Below are 19,060 nucleotides of genomic sequence, written 5' to 3' on the forward strand. Positions count from 1 at the left end.
GAGAGAGAGGGGGAAGCAGGCTCCTCGCTGAGCAGAGAGCCCGATTTGGGGCTCAATCCCAGGACCCAGAGGCTTTAACCCACTGAGCCAGCCAGGCGCCCCATGGAATGGACGGTTCTTGATTGGTTCCACCTCTGTTCCTGCCTTCCTGTCAAAAGAGACCCGAGGTAGAAGACAAAAGAATCTGTCCACGAGAGGAAACAAAAACTCATAAAAGACTAGGTATTACAGAGAAGATGAAATCTGGACTGCTAGAGATCAGAAAAATTGAGTCCCACCAGCACCACCTATGACAATACAAACATAGCCTCCTAGAGAGATTGGACAGAGAGCAGAAGGGAAGATGAAAGCCGCTGATACCTCATAAAAACACCGGAAGATCCAAAGTCACAGATAAAATCCAAGACAGCTTTTTGTGTTCTTTTTTTGGTGGGGGGAGGTGGTTAGTGGAAGGAGAGAGAGAATCTTAAGCAGGCTCCACACCCAGTGCAGAACCCAACCTGGGCTCCATCTCACAACCCTGAGATCGTGACCTGAGCCCAAATCAAGAGTTGGTCGCTTAACCGACTGAGTCACCCAAGCACCCCAAGACAGTTTCAAGTCCATTAAAATCTCTTCATCAGGTGATAGAGCCACTATTATAAATAACAATTCATAATTATGGATAGTCAACCTGAACTTCAGTTTGTAGACTCCCAATGGTTCTCTTACCCCCAGCGTCTAGCCTTTGCAAGTTATCTTCTGTGACAAAGTCAGAATATTAACCTAAGAAATAAACCCAATCATGTCATTCTCTGCTTAAAATCCTGTCCCAGAGTTGCCCTCCAGTACCTAGAAAATGAATTCTGAACTGCTTAGAGCGACACTGAATAGCCCTGAGTCAGACCCCAATCCACGCTTCCATTTTTGTTTCTTCGACCATTTTCCTCCTCCCTCATCTTTTTTCCCCCACTACACCAAACACTTCAATGTTCTAGGAATAAATATGTTCAGATATTTATACTGGCTCTTCATTCTATCTCTAATACTCGTAATTCACTTTCCACTATTCGCACACCAAATCCCACTTCTCTCTCAAGCCCCTTTCCCATGTTTTTTCCAATGACTCCTTCCTTAATCCCCTTAGTCACAGTAATTATCCCTGCTTATATACTTGAATTATGTTAATGCCTAATTGCATCACCTTGGGAAACTGACATACTAGAGAATTGTATGTGTCCAAATCTCCAACTGGATAATAAACTCTTCAATAGAGTCTTACCATCTAGGTGTTTTCCTCCCAAAGTTTCAGCCTACCCTTACATTTCTTTTTTTTTTTTTTTTAAGATTTTTATTTATTTGACAGAGAGATACAGAGGGAGCACAAGTAGAGCAGCCGGTAGAGGGAGAGGGAGAAAAGCAGGCTCTCCGCTGAGCAGGGAGCCCAATATGGGACTCGATCCCAGCACCCTGGGAACATGACCTGAGCCGAAGGCAGATGCTTAACCGACTGAGCCACCCAGGCGCCCTACACTTACATTTCTTTAATGCTTGTTCTGATTTCATGTTCAATTTAAACTTGGTGACTATTCCAAGGCCTATTAGTATTTATTCATTATTACCAGAAAAGAGTTCTATTATTAGAATGCAATAATATTTTCTATCCATAATTTATTAATCAAGTCTATAGAAAGTCTACATCATGAGACCTAATGTCAAATAAAAATCCAAACTATAAAGCGACAGTGAATGTCATATTCACAAAGGGCAACCTTCGTGCCATTCGTTAAATGGAATAATTTCTTCATGGAACATCATACCAGGGCAAGCACAAGAGTATCCAGAATAATTTTTAACCTATTATATGTGACCTAGGTTGTTTGCTATATCTTTAGATGTAGAAACAGTCTCTTGTGCTACACGACACTCTCAGACATGACCATTGCAATAATCTTCACAAAGTCCTCAATTATATGTGTCAAATGATGGAAAGATTGAGAAACTCACTATTTACATTTAAGTGGTGAGTTATCAAATTTTCAAAGCTGATAGGAACTCTGTAAGATCATTTCTTTAGGTGTTAGGCTACTGCACTAAAAATTGTCTAACAATCCATAATATGTTTCATGAACAACTCAAATTATGTGATTATTTGCTTATATCTTTATATGAAAATATAAAATATGATTCTTCCCTTCAAGAACTTCATAGCTTCTCTGGAGGACTAAAATAACACATAAGAAAAAGTAAAAAATACACGACAATGTAAACCCAAGTTCACTAAATTAAAAGATTTGTTTTAGAAAGTTGAAGAAAACACAGGATGAGAAGGTGAAAATGAGGCAAAATGGTGTTAGAGTTGCTGTGATCAGGAAAATAAAAATTCACCTGTATTTTTTTATAAAAGAATAATTAGAAATGTATGCAAGGCTGCATGTCCAAAGTGGTGTCTCAGCATAAAATGGAAATTATCTTGGTATCCAATCCTGAATTAGTTAACAGATTATGGGATTTTCATAAAGAAAATACCGTGAAAAAATGAAAAATATTCCATTCATAGGTATATGAGTGTGTAAGTGAAAAATGATAGCACTGAGAATGAGCATCATATATAAATTTTATATAACTACATACAGAAAAGTCTAAATGGCTATAGAGTTTACGTCTGCCTTTTGAATTAAGGAAAACATTTATTTCCTTCTTTTGCTTATCTCTATTATCTGCATTTTTTTAATGTAAACATGTATTTATTTTGTAACAGAAATAAGTCCTAAAAGACTTTTGTAGTGCCTCAGAGCAATTTGGCACTAAAGTCAGCCTTTCCTTCCCTTCTCTCTGTGTCCAAGAGATGATATAATCAGATTCAGTCCAAGAAAGAGTTTTGAAATGAATAAAAAGTTTGGCTAAAAAGAAAAAAAAAAAGCAAGAAGACGACATAGCCATTATATGCTCTTAAGGAAAGTATGATGGTTAGTTTGATGCATCAACTTTACTGGGCCATGATGTTCCCAGATATTTGGTCAAAGATTAACGGACATGTGTCTGTGAGGATATTTTTGGATGATACCAACCTTTGGATCTATAGACTAAGTAAGGCAGATCACCCTCCCTAATGTGGTGGCCATCATCCAGTCAACCGAAGGTCTGAATAGAACAAAGAGGCTGGGAGCTTCACTGGTCTGCGAGCCGGAGTTGGGACACTGGTCTTCTCCTGCCCTCAGACTGGAACTTAACCACTGGCTCTCCCGGTCCGTGGACCTGCAGACTCAGCCCAGAACTACAGCACACCTCCCCCCACGGGTACATGTGACCCGCACGCTCACACCGGAACCGTATCACACCTCCTCCCACGGGACTTACATCTGTCTCCTACTGGTTCTGTCTCTCTGGAGAATCCTAATACAGAAGGGGTTCTTTTTTTTTTTTTTTTGCCATTTTTTTTTATTTGTTTATTTACAGCATAACAGTGTTCATTGTTTTGGCATCACACCCAGTGCTCCATGCAGTACGTGCCCTCCCTATTACCCACCACCTCCTGGTTCCTCAACCTCCCACCCCCCCCCCCCCGCCCCTTCAAAACTCTCTGGTTGAAAAAAAAAAAAAAAAACCCTCTGGTTGTTTTTCAGAGTCCATAGTCTCTCATGGTTCATCTCCCCTTCCAGTTTCCCTCAACTCCCTCTCCTCTCCATCTCCCCATGTCCTCCATGTTATTTGTTATGCTCCACAAATAAGTGAGACCATATGATACTTGACTCTCTCTGCTTGACTTATTTCACTCAGCATAATCTCTTCCAGTCCCGTCCATGTTGCTACAAAAGTTGGGTATTCATCCTTTCTGATGGAGGCATAATACTCCATTGTGTATATGGACCACATCTTCCTTATCCATTCATCCGTTGAAGGGCATCTTGGTTCTTTCCACAGTTTGGCGACCGTAGCCATTGCTGCAATAAACATTGGGGTACAGATGGCCCTTCTTTTCACTACATCTGTATCTTTGGGGTAAATACCCAGCAGTGCAGAAGGGGTTCTTGAAAAGAACGGGACTTACAGAAGGTTCATCTTATACTGGTATGCAGGACAGACTGCAGTGGGCAGAGGCTCAGAATCCAGCCGGAATTCTTCAGAATTCCAAAATTGTTCGGAAATGGGGCAAAAATAATGATGGAGCCAGTGGGAGAGGACGGCTCTAGTGCTCTGAGAATCAACAGGGCTGAGTTCTAACTGCAGCGGAATTATTCTGCCCTGGGGTAAGCCAGTCACTTCCCCCTCTCTCAGCCTCTGCTTCTTCATCTATAAAATGAGTGGTTACCAGAAACCCTCCAGGGTCCTTTTCTGTTCTGTAATTCTCAGCTTCTATTATCAATAGAAAACAATACTCACACGCTTTTACTCACACTGTGGATACACTGGCTGCACTTTGTTCTTACACTACACTGAATATCCATTCCATCAGTGCTCCATAAATAATACATTAAGCAAGCTCTTGTGGACATGATGGTTTAATTGTAAGGCCTGAAAATGTCCTGCCTTTTGGCCAAGTCTTTGCAATATCAATTACTTTATTAACTTAGCAAACATATAAAGGAAAACTGGCCATGTCGCTTTGAAACAGGCCCTTTTTAATCTAATTCTCTTTCTTAGTCATGGAAAAAGCCAATTTATGTGAATAACACATTTCATATCAGATAATTTATTTATAATGAAACATTAAGTAATTTCAGCACTTGATGCAATTTGAGGATATTGCACAGGGGTTAAGCGAGGTTCCAGTAAAGCAGATGATCGTGCCAGTTTGATATGTGGGCATTCCTTTCCCATAAGTCTGTTATCTACGATGTTTACCTCGACCTCAGTCCAAGCCAGCGTAGGAAGAGACAGCCTTGTTAACTTCATTCCAACTAGAAATCTCATGTCAGATAAGAAGGAAGTCATCTGCCAGCCAATGAAGAGGGCAGCCTCAGAAGAAACCAAACCTTGATCTCTGACTTCTAGTCTCTCAAACTATGAGAAAATAAATATATGTTGTTTAAGTCACAAAAAAAAAAAAAAAATTTCATGTCAAAGTTGAGAGGACTGTCCTCGAAGATTAACTTCCTGGACGTTGAAACTCATATATGATTCTGGTCTTATAGGAACAGATGGTTAAGCCCATTGATCAAAGTAAGGCACCTTACAAACAAATCACGCATCCACAGAAGACGTAACAAACCCACAGAGGGCGCTGCCTCAACCGCACTCACCAATGTCATCTATACCCACCAAACTGTTCTCTGGGCACCGCTCCTGTCGGAAGTTGGAAAGAACGTAGCCCTGATCCTTCCGTGGCTAGCATACTTACTGATTCTCTGCATGCCTGTAACAATCAATAGGATAAGAAGAAGAGGAAAAGGGGGAGCACGCTAAACCTCTTTTCAGCCTGCTGTCTGAACCTGGACACATGGACAAGGCTTACTTTCATAAAACTCGTTTCCTTCCCCTGTCTTGGGTTCTTTTTACAATTAAACCTGGATCTAACAGCATTTAATGTCCTGAAGCTTTCAGGTAAGGCCATATTTTACATCATATTTTATTTCTGGTCTTGGCAGAAAACTTGGAATTAGCTATTAAGTCCAGATTTCTCATCTGGTCAACTCCAGGAAAAAGTACAATAGAGAAGGAAACAAAGAGCCAGACCTTGACCAACAGGAACTCTATGAAAAGTATTCCACTTGTGCCCCAGTAGGAAAGAAAACAGGGAGGCTCAACGTTTCCATCATCAAATAAGAACTTCTTCCAGTGGAGGGGCTCCACGGTAAGCCTTTGGCTGACTTCGATCCAGGAATGCTGAATGTGTCATGACTCCTTCCAACTCCACCTCCTCTGTCCATGCCATTAATTGAGGTTTATGAGATCTAACCTATTATTTCTAAAGAGGGAGGGGAAAAAAAGAATTTGTTCCCAAAATATCTGGTTCTCCCTCCCCACCTGCCTTCATTTATAAAACAAGACATCTAAATCTCTCAGGCTATTTTTCCACAGGCTTGTTTATAATGTGGTAATGATTATGCTAATACCAGCTGGGACTACATCGATGTGGACAAGTTGTGTGAGTGTGTCGGGGTGGGGGAGGGCTACATAAGTGCACTCTTCAATAAAATTATAGTACATGTGTAGCCCTTTTTCCATATTTACTAGTTTGTTGTAAGCTCCTTCTCAAATGGGAAATAGACCATGTCTCCTTTGCAGAGGGATAGTTATTGAATAACGAAGACCATGTGTTCGGCTACGTCTTATTCATCGGAGTGCTGTGCAGCAATTTTCTGAACCAAATTAATAACAGTGTCCTAAACTTATTTCCCCAGCGAAAATTTCTGGCTACTAACGGTGTCAGCGTGCGCACCTCGCTGTCCCCAAGAGCACAGGTCATCGCCGTGCAACCAAGTGCATGATGGCATCCGAGTGAGGAGAATGCAGCGTTCACGGTGTGCAAGAGAAAACAGACACCCTCTAATTAAATGATACTGTTTACACAAGCAATAGGGTATTACATCACTTTCCCTACAAAAGAGGAGAGAATGTGAAATTTCAGGAGAGACAGATAACTATTCAATGTGCAGCTTGTCGCCACAGTCAGCTTCAGCGTAATAAAACGCACATGGAAAATCCCTTGCAGCGAGCCCGCTGGGTAGCAGATTCCTCCTCCGTCTGGGTCGGAGGGTGTGTATGTCTCCGAAGGAAATGATACCTCTCCTTCCTTCACACACCCACTTGCTGCACAGACAACTTCAAATAGTGTTTCTGAGATGCATCTGCTGGATGCCGGGGGCACCGAGGCAAAGGAGCTGGCAGCAAGCCTCCCCTGTGGTCGGGAAAGAAGAAAGTATCTCCTCCCTATGGGTCAAGAAAACGTCCATCCCTGGGACAACTAAGCAGGGGAGAGAACCTGGTGTGTATGGAAACTGCCCTTTTTCATTCTTACCCACCTCCCCTCCCTACGCCCCCCACCCCAGGGGGGTGTGTGTGTCAAGTAAATTGCAAACAAAGACGATACAATTCTGGTAGCAAACTCATCACCAAAAGGATTTTTTTTCTAATTTTCCGCGACTTTGTGACAAACGATGGTACCTCCTCAGTAAGTATGATTTTTGCCACATCAGTCTAAGGGCATTTCTCTGCACCCACACTTGGAAACAAACAGCCTCCTTTATCTCGGCAAAACTTCCAATGGCTGTTACCAGTTAAAGAGGCTTTGTAACACGCTCATATTTCAAATATGGTATTTCTGTTCCCAACCCAATATATAGACATATATGCTTATTATTAAAACGCACTCTATAAAATCCCTACGGGGCGGGGGGGGGACTTTAATTCCATATGGAGGTTACAACTAAACCATTCTAGTCAGTCCACGACCTGTTCACTCTCTCCACGCAAAAATTCTTTCTGGTGTTTCTGATAGAAACTTAAGAAGCTAATTAGAATTCACACATGAAAAATCTCTTTAGCAGTTGGAATCAGAAGTAGTAAGAGTTAACCATCCCGTCCAGCAGATAAACTTTTGCAGGTTTCCATCTGAAAGTCATAACCTAACCTTTCATTCTGTGTGTCATTGGTACAGAAGGTTTTTCAAGGCAGAGTTCTTCAGCTTGTAAGATGCTAAACAGATGTACTGTACAGTCTTCCAGGTCTAAACTATGAAGAGGCTGTTTTCAGTCTGTGTGTTGAATCCTTCATTTGTTTTATTCCTTTATCAAGATCTTCAGGTTCGGGTATGTCTTTTGTTAGGATGAGCAGGTTCTTCTTCTCGTTTCGTAAGCCGTGTATTTGCTTAGAACCAGACCTTAAAACACATTCTTTTGGAACAAAATGAGGAGTATTTAATTTAAATGTTGCCATTGAGAAGTGTATTTTCGGCAGGAAAAATCTCTGCTTCCTATAGCAGGTGCTGGGAGCCCAATCCCAGATGTTTTGATGTGTAAATAGCAAAGAAAGAATTTGAGAAATGGGTGGGGATGCAATAAAGAGGAATAAATAAATAAAAACCAGACCTGCTGAAACTTCAGTTCACTTGGGTCTGTCACTAAAAGCCCTTTCTAAACACGTGGGCTTTTGTTTTCCATTGGTGGGCTTCTATACCTCAGTTCCTCATGTTGCAAATTCCACTTCCCGAAACATGGAAACTGTCATAGTAATTGGCCTGAATGTTTATTTGGCCATTCATTTCCAACAAACCAAATTCTATTCCTCTTTTGACCTGAATGATCTGTCTTGCGTTCCAGTTCAGCAAGCTGAGACTCCAAACTCTACCATAGAGACGGGGTCATTTCTCCCATCTTTATGGCAGAGAAGCTTGGAGTTTAATGAAGGCAGCAAGATAAACAGCACGATAAAGCTTAAACCTCAGTCTTTGTAGTTAAAAAGGGCCAGTTTTGCCCCTTTTGTGCTTACCCACTTGTTCCGTGGAGGGATTTCGGAATGCACAGCTCCAACGGGGTTAAAAGGGTGCCTATAAATGTTTTGTCCTTATTTAGCTTGATGTTGGCAGAGCCCCTTCATCATGTCAATGAGAGACACATGAGCAGAAAGGCCTTTAAAATGTAGGCAGAACTTCATAATATGGGCAGCTTCCTTCTCGAATATCCCTTTGCTATCAAACTAATCAGTAGTAAGGGATAATTAAAGCCATACCCAGCATAGGGCTGAGTTTGAGCTACTTTAACCAATTCACTACCAGGTGCTTCTGCATCCACACTGACGGAGGACTTCCTCGAAAGCGAGTCGAGCGTGGGGGTGAAGGGCATAGGCTTTTTGTCACGAATCTAGCAATCACAGGATGTGTGCCTGGAAAGGGACCTACCTCATTAAGACATAGTTGCCCCATCAGTGAGGTGAGTAATGAAGACTGACGATGGTCAGGTGTAGACTAAGGATGTCACGTGGCCATCATGGAGATTAATTAGATAAGGTGCATGAAGGACTCAGCACTAAGCCCGACACTGGGTGCCAAATGTCGGCTGTTATTACTGTGCCCCAATCTTACCCTATGCACCAACCAGAGTGAGCCCTTCCCTCCTCGCTGAACCCTGACGCCTGGGCACTGCACCGCCAAGCAGTTGCTGGCCTTATTTTCTCCAGAAGGCAACTCTCATATAACGCGGTATCTATCCCCTGGACTAGCTTCTCATCTTCCCTAACCTCTGTCCAATTTTTGCCATCCTTTAGGATGTAAGTCAAATGCCACTTTTCTATGAAGTGTGTCCTCAACACGTCAGGTTGTAACATCCTGCCACCTTGAATCTCCATGTTTGTTTTCCCTGATGTAGAGCACTGAATTCAACACGCTCCTTGTTGAATGTCATGTTGTGAAGACGGGCAAATGGATCATCCCTGTGTTGTATTTCTTGTCCCTTTTATTCCCCATTCCCATTTCCATTCTCCTTTTCCACAAAAACCTGTTCTAATATATTAAATACATATGTTTTTATGAAGCATTCTTGGAAAATATGTACTATTTTTAGACATGCATATTAATTTATTGAAATGGGTACCATGATAAATTTTATTCTGCATCTTTTATTGTTCCATGCTGTTCTGTGATCCTTCCATGTTGCTACCAGTACTGTGATCCACTGCATAATACTGAATGATGCGGGGCACCTGGGCGGCTCAATCGGTTAAGCATTTGCCTTTGGCTCAGGTCATGATCCCAGGGTCCTGGGATCAAGCCCCATAACAGACTCTCTGCTCAGCGGAGAGTCTGCTTCTCCCTCTCCATCTTTCCCTCCTGCTTTTCTCTCTCTCTCAAATAAATAGTTTTTTTTTCTTAATCTTTAAAAAAAATACTCCCTGATGTAGACTGCCTACATTTCACCTACACTTTTGACAATATTCTCCTGGTCACCAGAAATGATTATCTTCACACGTGACCTCTTATGGACCTGTTTGTGAATTTTATTGGTATATATACTGAACAGAAGAAATGCAAGGTCACAAGAAATTGATTAAGTAATGCCAAACTGTCCTCCAGAATGTCTGCATGGGTACACACTCTCCCAAAAGTGCATGTTAGCCACTATACACCCATATCTCTGCCAACACTTGGCTCTCTCCAGTTTTCTAATTTTTGCTACTTTACTCAGTGTAAGCATCATTATTTTCATTTGCATTTATTTTTCATGGTTCTACTTTTCTTGAGCAGTTAGCTTAACACAGCCTGGAGATATTTTTTAACCAAAATATTTGCTTGTTTCTCTTTGCTCACTGCAAGATCACAAATTCCCTTCAGGTGGGTTTGTTTTGATTTGATTTGTTTTTTGCTCATTTTTGCTGTCATTACAGTGCTTACCACAGCACCTGAGAGACAAAATATGTACACAAAACCAAACTGAAAGCATGGAAATAAGAGTGGATAGAAAAAGTCACAGAAAAAATGAGTGCTTTGAATTTTAAATAAGTTGGATATGGTTCACCTTCTTCCTAAACCATGATTTTCCAGAATGCCCAATGGAAAAAAGACAGTCTTCAACAAATGGTGTCGGGAAAACTGGACAGCCACACGCAGAAGAATGAAACTGGACCACACACAAAAATAGACTCTAAATGGATGAAAGACCTCAATGTGAGACAGGAATCCATCAAAATCCTTGAGGAGAACACAGGCAGAAACTCCTTCAGCCTCAGCCATTCAACTTCTTCCTAGAAACATCGCCAAAGGCAAGGGAAGCAAGGGCAAAAATGAACTATTGGGACTTCATCAAGATCAAAAGCTTTTGCACAGCAAAGGAAACAGTCAACAAAACCAAAAGAAAACTGACAGAATAGGAGAAGATATTTGCAAATGGCATATCAGATAAAGGGCTAGTATCCAAAATTTATAAAGAACTTATCAAACTGAACACCCAAAGAACAAACAATGCAATCCAATGATCAGAAGACATGAACAGACATTTCTGCAAAGAAGATATCCAAATGGCCAAGAGACACATGAAAAAGTGCTCCACATCACTCAGCATCAGGGAAATACAAGTCAAAACCACAGTGAGATACCACCTCACACCAGTCAGAATGGCTAAAATTAACAAGTTAGGTAACAACAGATGTTGGCGAGGATGTGGAGGAAGGGGAACCCTCCTACACTGTTGGTGGGAATGCAAGCTGGTGCAGCTACTCTGGAAAACAGTGTGAAGGTTCCTCAAAAACTTGAAAATAGAGCTACCCTATGACCCAGCAATCACAGTACTGGATATTTACCCTAAAGATACAAATGTAGTGATCTGAAGGGGCACATGCATCCGAATGTTTGTAGCAGCAATGTCCACAATAGCCAAACTATGGAAAGAACCTAGATGTCCATCAACAGATGAATGGATAAAGAAGATGTGGTATACATATACAATGGAATACTATGCAGCCATCAAAAAGACAGAAATCTTGCCATTTGCAATGACGTGGATGGAAGTAGAGGGTATTATGCTAAGCAAAATATGTCAAAGAAAGATAATTATCATATGATCTCTCTGATATGAGGAATTTGAGAGGCAGGGTGGGGGCTTGTCAGGGGTAGGGAGGGGAAAAAAATGAAACAAAGATGGGACCAGGGAGGGAGTCAAACCATAAGAGACTCTTAATCTCAGGAAACAAACTGAGGGTTTCTGGGGGATAGGGGGTGGAGAGACAGGGTGACTGGGTGACAGACATTGGGGAGGGTATGTGCTATGGTAAATTTTGAGAACTGTGTAAGACTGATGATTCACAGACCTGTACCCCTGAAGCAAATAATGCATTATATGTTAATATAAATAAATAAATAAATAAATAAATAAATACTATTCTTTCCCTTGGCTAACTGAACTGAGAATGCCAGCACCTTAGTTTTTACTGGCATTTAGTTGGTACTAAAACAATAACCTATTCTATGGTTCAAAATGTCAGAAGCATTTATCCAGGGATGAAGTAATGTTGGCAAATCCTTTTCCTTCTACCTTATCACTGAGAGATGTTCAACTTTCACTCGGTACTTTGTAAATGAGAAGATTCTACCTAACATTTGAGACAAAAGACAAGAAACCACCATTTCCCAAACTTGAGAAGGACTAAGAAGAAAAATGTCTCTCTTACAGTGTCAGTGAAGAAGTTTGCTTGTCTAGACCAATGGCTTATTTTATGAAAATGGTGATGCTTGTAACTGCTGGCTGCCAGAAATCTCAGACAAAAGTCGAGCTCACTTCTGAATGTGCTGGACTACACAGCATTTTGGGATTTTGTGACCCTTCCGAGGCATATTTTATTATTTGTACACATATTTTTCTTTGCCTGGGTTTTCCTACGTGCTCTTTTATCTTCTTGAGGGAGAAAGTTAAATAAGGAAAAGGACAATCTCAAGGACTAGGGAAGAATGAGTTTTGGGCTTTACTTTAAAGTTTTTGACAGGAGAGCGCCACCTTTTATCTGTGCGTCTGCCTTCTGCCCCTGGGCAGTCCCAAAGCCTCTCATTCGGTCTTCACCTGCACACCTACTTCACAGGGTCGGCAGTGTGAGTGTAAGGGGGTGGGGGGCGTCTTACATGTTCCATCTTTACTCAAGAAAATGTGTCAGTGAAATTTCAATGTTTGCTTCTTATCATTCCTTTGTGTTGTCAACCTGAGCCTTAAACTTTGGGTGTTTTTTCTTTTTTCCAGAGAAACATTTCTGGAAAAACTTACCTAGCTTACCAGCTTTCATATTCTAGTCTTTAATATTCTAAAGTACCTTAAAAGCTAAACATGCCTTGTCTACATGCAACACTTATGTAACAATGGTGCTTACTTTGTTTTACACAGCTTCACCCTCCACTCTAATAAAAATAAAATTAAAAGCCTGGGGAACAAAACTGTAATCTTATCTGGTTCAGTATGTATTAGGAAGGAGGGGAGAGGATGATTTTGACTTCAAAAATCAAATCATAGGCCTTGCCTTCACTTTCCACTGTAGGCCATGCACAAGCTTTAAACCTTTTATATTGCTTAATATCTCCTATGCCAGGACATTTATTTGGTAAGTGGTAATAATCCTAACAAATGCATCCTCGAACTGCTTTCCCGTAAGATGTCAAAATCCAAACATTACAAATTATTAATGCTAAGGGGACGAATAGGTGGTGATGGCTTCTTATGTCAAAAAATATCAATACTAAATGATACAAAAATAATAATAGTTATCACCACCGTTAAGCATAGTAATAAAGCTGAACTACCAAAACACAATATGGCCTGCTTCACTATGGATATAATTTCTTACTTGATTTTTTTAAATAAGGCAACACCAATCATCAAATTAAGTTGATCATCTACAGATGAATGCCACTGAGATTGTAAAAGGGTTAAAGGAAATCAAGTGAAGGAAAGAGTGTTCTGTAGATATCCCTGGTTATTATTCTAATAACAAAGGAGTAGAGAAATTCAAATAGATGCAATGGGACACACTAAAATGACTCATATTGATTAATCATATAAAACGTGTATATGATATTTTCTAAACATCCCCAAATAGAAACTCCCTTGCTCATGTTGTAGTCAGTGTAAAACTACCCTTATGCTACTCTGTTTTGACTGTTTCTAATGTCTGGGAATATTAAATTCTCACCACCTGACTATTTCCTATCTGTACTAAGCATTATCAGGAAAAGTGCTTAATAGTCATTGGGATGATATTAAGTTCAAAATCTTTACGATCTCTGTCAAGAGGCCAGTATATCCAAATAGAAAGGGAACACCACAGTAAAGGTTTGACGATGCTTTATTCAGAGCTCTATGACCACAACAATTATTGCTCAGACAAGCACATACGATTTAGTCTACACCTACATTGAGGATTCTAATGTATATTTCTGTTTTCTGCTGTTTAAATCACTCTCTGTTAACACCAGAGCTGCACATGGGATGTATTCAGAATTATACTGAAGTAATTAGTGACTATTTGGTTAGTAAAGATGAAGCTTTCAGGATTAATGAAAAAAGGCTACAAATACTCAAGTAATCCATAGGGGAAACAAAGTCATGATAAGTTTAATTGTGGGTTTTATAGTTTTACCCCTAGTTTTAACCAAAATATGAATAATAGCTTAAATTTTTTTTTCTATTACTCTCATGAGAAGGCAAAAATTTCCCATCAGATTCACTGGCCCATATTGACAGGAAATACAGCTTTCCAGAGCCTGGGCTCACAAGTCTACGACACTTCTTACACAAAAGGGAAATGTTTCCTTCTCAAAGAGAAATACACAGGCTTGATGGTGCTGCGGTGTGAAATCGCCAGAATAAAGAAGAGGTTCCTTTCTCAAAAACTGTAGAAAGACCAACACCTGATGATATTATTTGAACCCCTAAATGCAGCCAGTCCTGACCCCAGGAGCACCTCCCAGACTTTGGCAATGATGGGAATTTCTAATTTCATTCTTTTCTCTTTAATCCACTTTGAATTAGATTTTGGTTACTAACCAATTAAAGAGTCTAAGATGTTGGTACTCATTTTTTTAGGTTTTGTGGCTTATTTCCTATTGTTCTGTCAGATGTCATTTAGAGCATAACTTAGACCTTAGAATTTTCTGCTGCTAATTAGCTTGAAAACTAGATAATCTTCTTTGAAATGCATAAAGTAAAGCTAACCAGGCACATAAAAGAGCCTAAGATGCTCTCCTTTAAAAGAAAATTTTCCAGCTTCTTTCTTCTCTGCGGCTGAGAAACACATCCCTCTCCCAGCTCCCACAGCAGCACCCATGTGGTAACTAGTGATTTACATGTCTATAAACTCCTTAGGGGCTAGGACCTGGTCTATCATCTCTGTATCCCCAGAGCCTAACCAAGTCCTGAATATGTGGCATGCCTTCGGGAAATACTTATTAAGTTAATGGGTCTCAGCATCTCACAGCTAAGTACTGGTGGCCCTGGCTGGCCAGCTCACCTCCAATCTGAGAACAGCCATCCGAAACTTTCCATCCTCATGTGCCTCACAATTGTCTTGTCTTCCCCTGCTACAATTCACAAACCATGTTGCCTCCACCTGAACTGAGGAAATAAACAAAGCCATGCACTCCCTCTACTTCCTGCTTCTTCACCTTCACACCACCCATCTCCCCCTTCTTCCTGCCAGTCTCGGAGCATACAGTGCCTATCTCCCTGGTTCTCTTTCTTCTCCCTTCCCGTGTCTTGCATGTTCAAGATCTTACTCCACTTGCTCTGTTCCTTCTTTCTCTAGAACATACAACATTTTCCTCTCTTGTGGTAGTGCCTTCTGGGAAGTGTGCAAGGCTCCCCCATTCTTGATCCAATGTCTCTATTTAATCATACCTTTGACCTTCCATTCACTGCCAAGCTCCTGGAAAGATCAATCCAACTGGTTCACTCACTCCTAGGAACACCTAAACCTATGCTACTGGGGCTCTGCCTCTCCATCCCACAGAAACCTCTCTGCGTAAACAACGCCTGTCAAGTACTTGTACGACTTGGCAAACTTAGAAGTCAATGTTAAGTCACTGATGTGGGATTCCTATAAGCTTTAGTTAGCTCAGCAATGGTGTTAAGATGAAAGTCTGTGTTATAATATTTCATTAAAATGGGGAAGTCAAGCCATAATGTTAATGGCAAAAAGATCAAACACCTGAAATATTTTGTTAACGTAGATGTGCCATCAACGTATTCATAGATGACAGTGCTGTATTTAACCTGGATTCTGCATAGTGTGAGGCAATAAAAATAAGTGATACTGTAAGCACACAATTATCTCTATAATATAAAATTTTTAAAACAGATCTCAATATCTTTTAAAACATCTCAATACTTAGATAAATGATAATTAGGATATTACATTAAATTGATAGAAATCTGTCCTGCCATCAAAAATCTATAGAGAAGAGTGACTCACAAAATACTAAAAATATTCATAACTCATACAAATAATTATATTTAAAATAGTTTCAGTGTTGGAATGAATCCCTTTGTGATCAACTGTCACCCATAAATTATAAAAACATGTTAAGAAAAACAGAGAGTAGGCGAAACTTATGGTTGAAAACATCTTATTTCTTAAAAACATGTTTACCATTAAGATGGCATAAATAATTTTTCAACTGTGACTGAAGGTTTTCGGAAATTACTGAAAATCAGAATGAAAGATAAAGAAAATTGTTTTAACTTAAGAATTAAGTCTTCAATTCTTACAGACTTGCCTAAATTCCATATAAAAGCACTGGTATAACAAGGACCAAATTCATATCGAATACTGTTAATGAGATTTAATGTCCTTCAGTCTCTTCAGTAATATTAGAGGGGACGACAGGTCTACCACAGAAGACAGCATCTATTTGTATCAGATACATGCAGTTGACATCAGAAACCAGATGAAAGGGAGACAGTAGAGAACAGTGGGTCATCTTACATTAAGTTGTTTTTCAATTGTACCAATTCAAAATTATTTTCTGAAACATTTAAGCCAAGTCTAATATCATGCCATTGACACATGTAGACATTTTGCTGCAAAATGTAAGTGTATCTACTCTGTCCTGTATGTCTTTCAGATTTAGAAGTGATAAAGTTCTCCAAGGAGATGGCAACTAAAGAACTGCAAACCATTCCCAATACTAGCAATTCTTTCTCCGCATCCGCAAAAGGATTGGCCGTTTTTTTCAAAATATCAACAAGTAGAGATTAATAAGGTGCAAGAAGCTACATAATTTTTAAAAACAATGTTGGACCTGCACTATAGTGCATTATTAGGTGTGATCGAAACATTCCAAAAGCTATGAGAACACTGGATGTTGTAGAAAATGATTTTTCAATCAAAAAAGTGGCTGATATATCAAGGGGTCTGGTGACATTCTGCTGCAAATCTGAATTTACACTGGGCTCAAAATTTCTTCATCATATCCTGAGTTAGAAGGCTTCTTTCCAAAAAAAACAGAATTATAGACATTTTCTTATCTTCAGCTACATTTCAAAATAGATTGCAAAAGGGTGGAAATCATATTAAAAAAATCCTCCAAACATGTAAAGATCAACAAAACCTTCTCAGATAAGACAAGACTACAGCTTTTTGAGTTATATATTTCTCCATAGCTCTCCAAAAAAAGATAAATATTGATATTTAGTTACTATTCTGAAATATGTACTGCTTAATTGGATGCAATATTATCCAACTTAAATTTACCTTTTGAGACCAATAATTTGGGCGAAATAAAAGAGCTACTCTTTAAAAGAAATAACACTTAAATAATTGAGGATATGCAAAAACCCTACAGATGATTACAAACATGATTCCCAGATTTTAATTTTATCAATAACATAAAATGAAATATTGTTTTGTTTTGTTTTGGGTTTTTGTTTTGTTTGTTTCATTTTTTATGGTTGAATTACCTTTATATATTCAGGCTTTTTATTTAATACAAACTTCATAATAATGTACCCCGCATTTCATGGCTGCTGCGTGGTATATTACTTTGGTTTATAGTTATTATAGCAACTCATATTCTACTCTGAATTATCTGAAAAAGTCTTGGAGGTTAAAAGGAGGATTTATCAAGAGATTTAGTAGCCTGTCACAAATTTTAAAAAGCAGGAATTGTTAATCAACTCAACTGAACTTAAAGGCCACCGTTCTATGCATTTCTATGAGCAGAGAGATGGATGATGTGGTATCGATTTAATTTCATCATAATTAAAATACTGTTTTAATTCACATATTAAACATTCATTATAGGTCCATAAGCTTTACTGCTGTGGAACAACATTGATTGATACTATTGTTTGGATGAGATAATGGGATTGGTATGTTGCTCTATGAAAATCGCTCAATATGTAAAAAATTAAAACCTTATTTTGTCAAATACTAATACGAAATGTTTTCTGAAACCTCTTGCCTGTTTAGGATCAAATCTGGAGAATTCAATACTACAAATTTAAAAGTAATTTGAGGCCAGCACTCCCCCAACACACACACATACACACATACACACTCAGTCTGGGGTGGCACATTTAAATTGGTTCTTAATCTTTCCTGATTTATTTGGTCCCTTTGAGAACATAAAGGAATCTTATAGTTCCTTCCCTCCATTTCAGATGTATTATATACACATCTACCCTTGGCTGAAGCCTAACATAGGCTCTCTCCTAGGGAGAATGGGCCCCAGGTTAGTCAATTTTCCCTTCAAAAAGGATGATTTTCCCTCTGTGGTCCCCAAAGGATGATAAGACATGGGTTAGTTTCATTTTGGCTTGCTTTGTTTTATTGTAAGAGTTCTAAAATAAATTCTTCTTTTAAAGATTTTATCATAGAGAGAGAGACAAGAGCGAGCACACACACGAGCAGGGGATGGGTGGTGCAGAGGGAGAAGCAGACTCCCCACTGTGCAGGGAGCCTGATGAAGGACTCGATCCCAGGACTCTGGAATCATGATCTGAGTCAAAGGCAGACGCTTAACCAACTGAGCCACCCAAGGGCCTAAAATAAATTCTTATAATGTTTCTGCTATGGTAAAGTCACTCTAAAACATCAAACCATTTGGTAGTGTTGGTTCCCTCTTCCTGAAGAAATCATGCAGTGATTTTAGCCAACTTCATATAAAAATCCACATGAGGCCAACCTTCCAGTCTGCTCCATCCCTTAGCTCCCTTGGCGGTGTGATCTCCTCTCTCGGGCTTCTGGACAGGTGGATATTCAGAAAGACTGAGCTAGAGACTGTTCCATACACGTGGCAGAAACATATTTTTTAAATCCTCATGCTCAGTACAGACTTTGAGCACACCATGGAGGTGACTAGGAATTTCTTGCCCGTTTCAATATGAGCAAAAACCACATTATTATTAGTATTAGTATTTCTAGTATTAATGCATTTTTCACTAATTTAATTTTCTAAATAGCATTGTTCACAACCACAAAGCAATTTTAATTTAATACTTTCTCACATTTTATGGCTGATTATATCATTAAAAGCAGATGATGTCATTAAGAGACTAAAAAAAAATCCAATAAACTCCTCCGCCATAGCACTGAATTTGTGGTCAGAAGACCCCCATCTCTGCTGCTCACTGTATAGCCATAAGCATGTCTAAGCTCTCCAAGTCTGTTTCTT

The 19,060-nt window shown here is 39.5% G+C and overlaps 1 protein-coding gene across 6 annotated transcripts in view; it reads right to left on the reverse strand.

Annotated features, from left to right (window-relative positions):
- Positions 1-19,060, reverse strand: part of SUGCT (succinyl-CoA:glutarate-CoA transferase) — a 793,120-nt gene that overhangs the window by 314,580 nt on the left and 459,480 nt on the right. The window contains exon 14 of one of the 6 annotated variants that reach the window (XM_046021136.1): positions 4,943-4,983. The exons of the other annotated variants lie outside the window; for them this stretch is intronic. Coding sequence (XP_045877092.1) covers positions 4,971-4,983 — 13 coding nt within the window. The 3' untranslated portion in view covers positions 4,943-4,970. Of the gene's footprint in view, positions 1-4,942; positions 4,984-19,060 lie in introns of those variants that run through there. 6 annotated transcript variants of the gene reach the window in all.

Source organism: Meles meles, chromosome 10 (assembly GCF_922984935.1).
Source record: "Meles meles chromosome 10, mMelMel3.1 paternal haplotype, whole genome shotgun sequence".
In the NCBI taxonomy this organism is placed as follows: Eukaryota; Metazoa; Chordata; class Mammalia; order Carnivora; family Mustelidae; genus Meles; species Meles meles.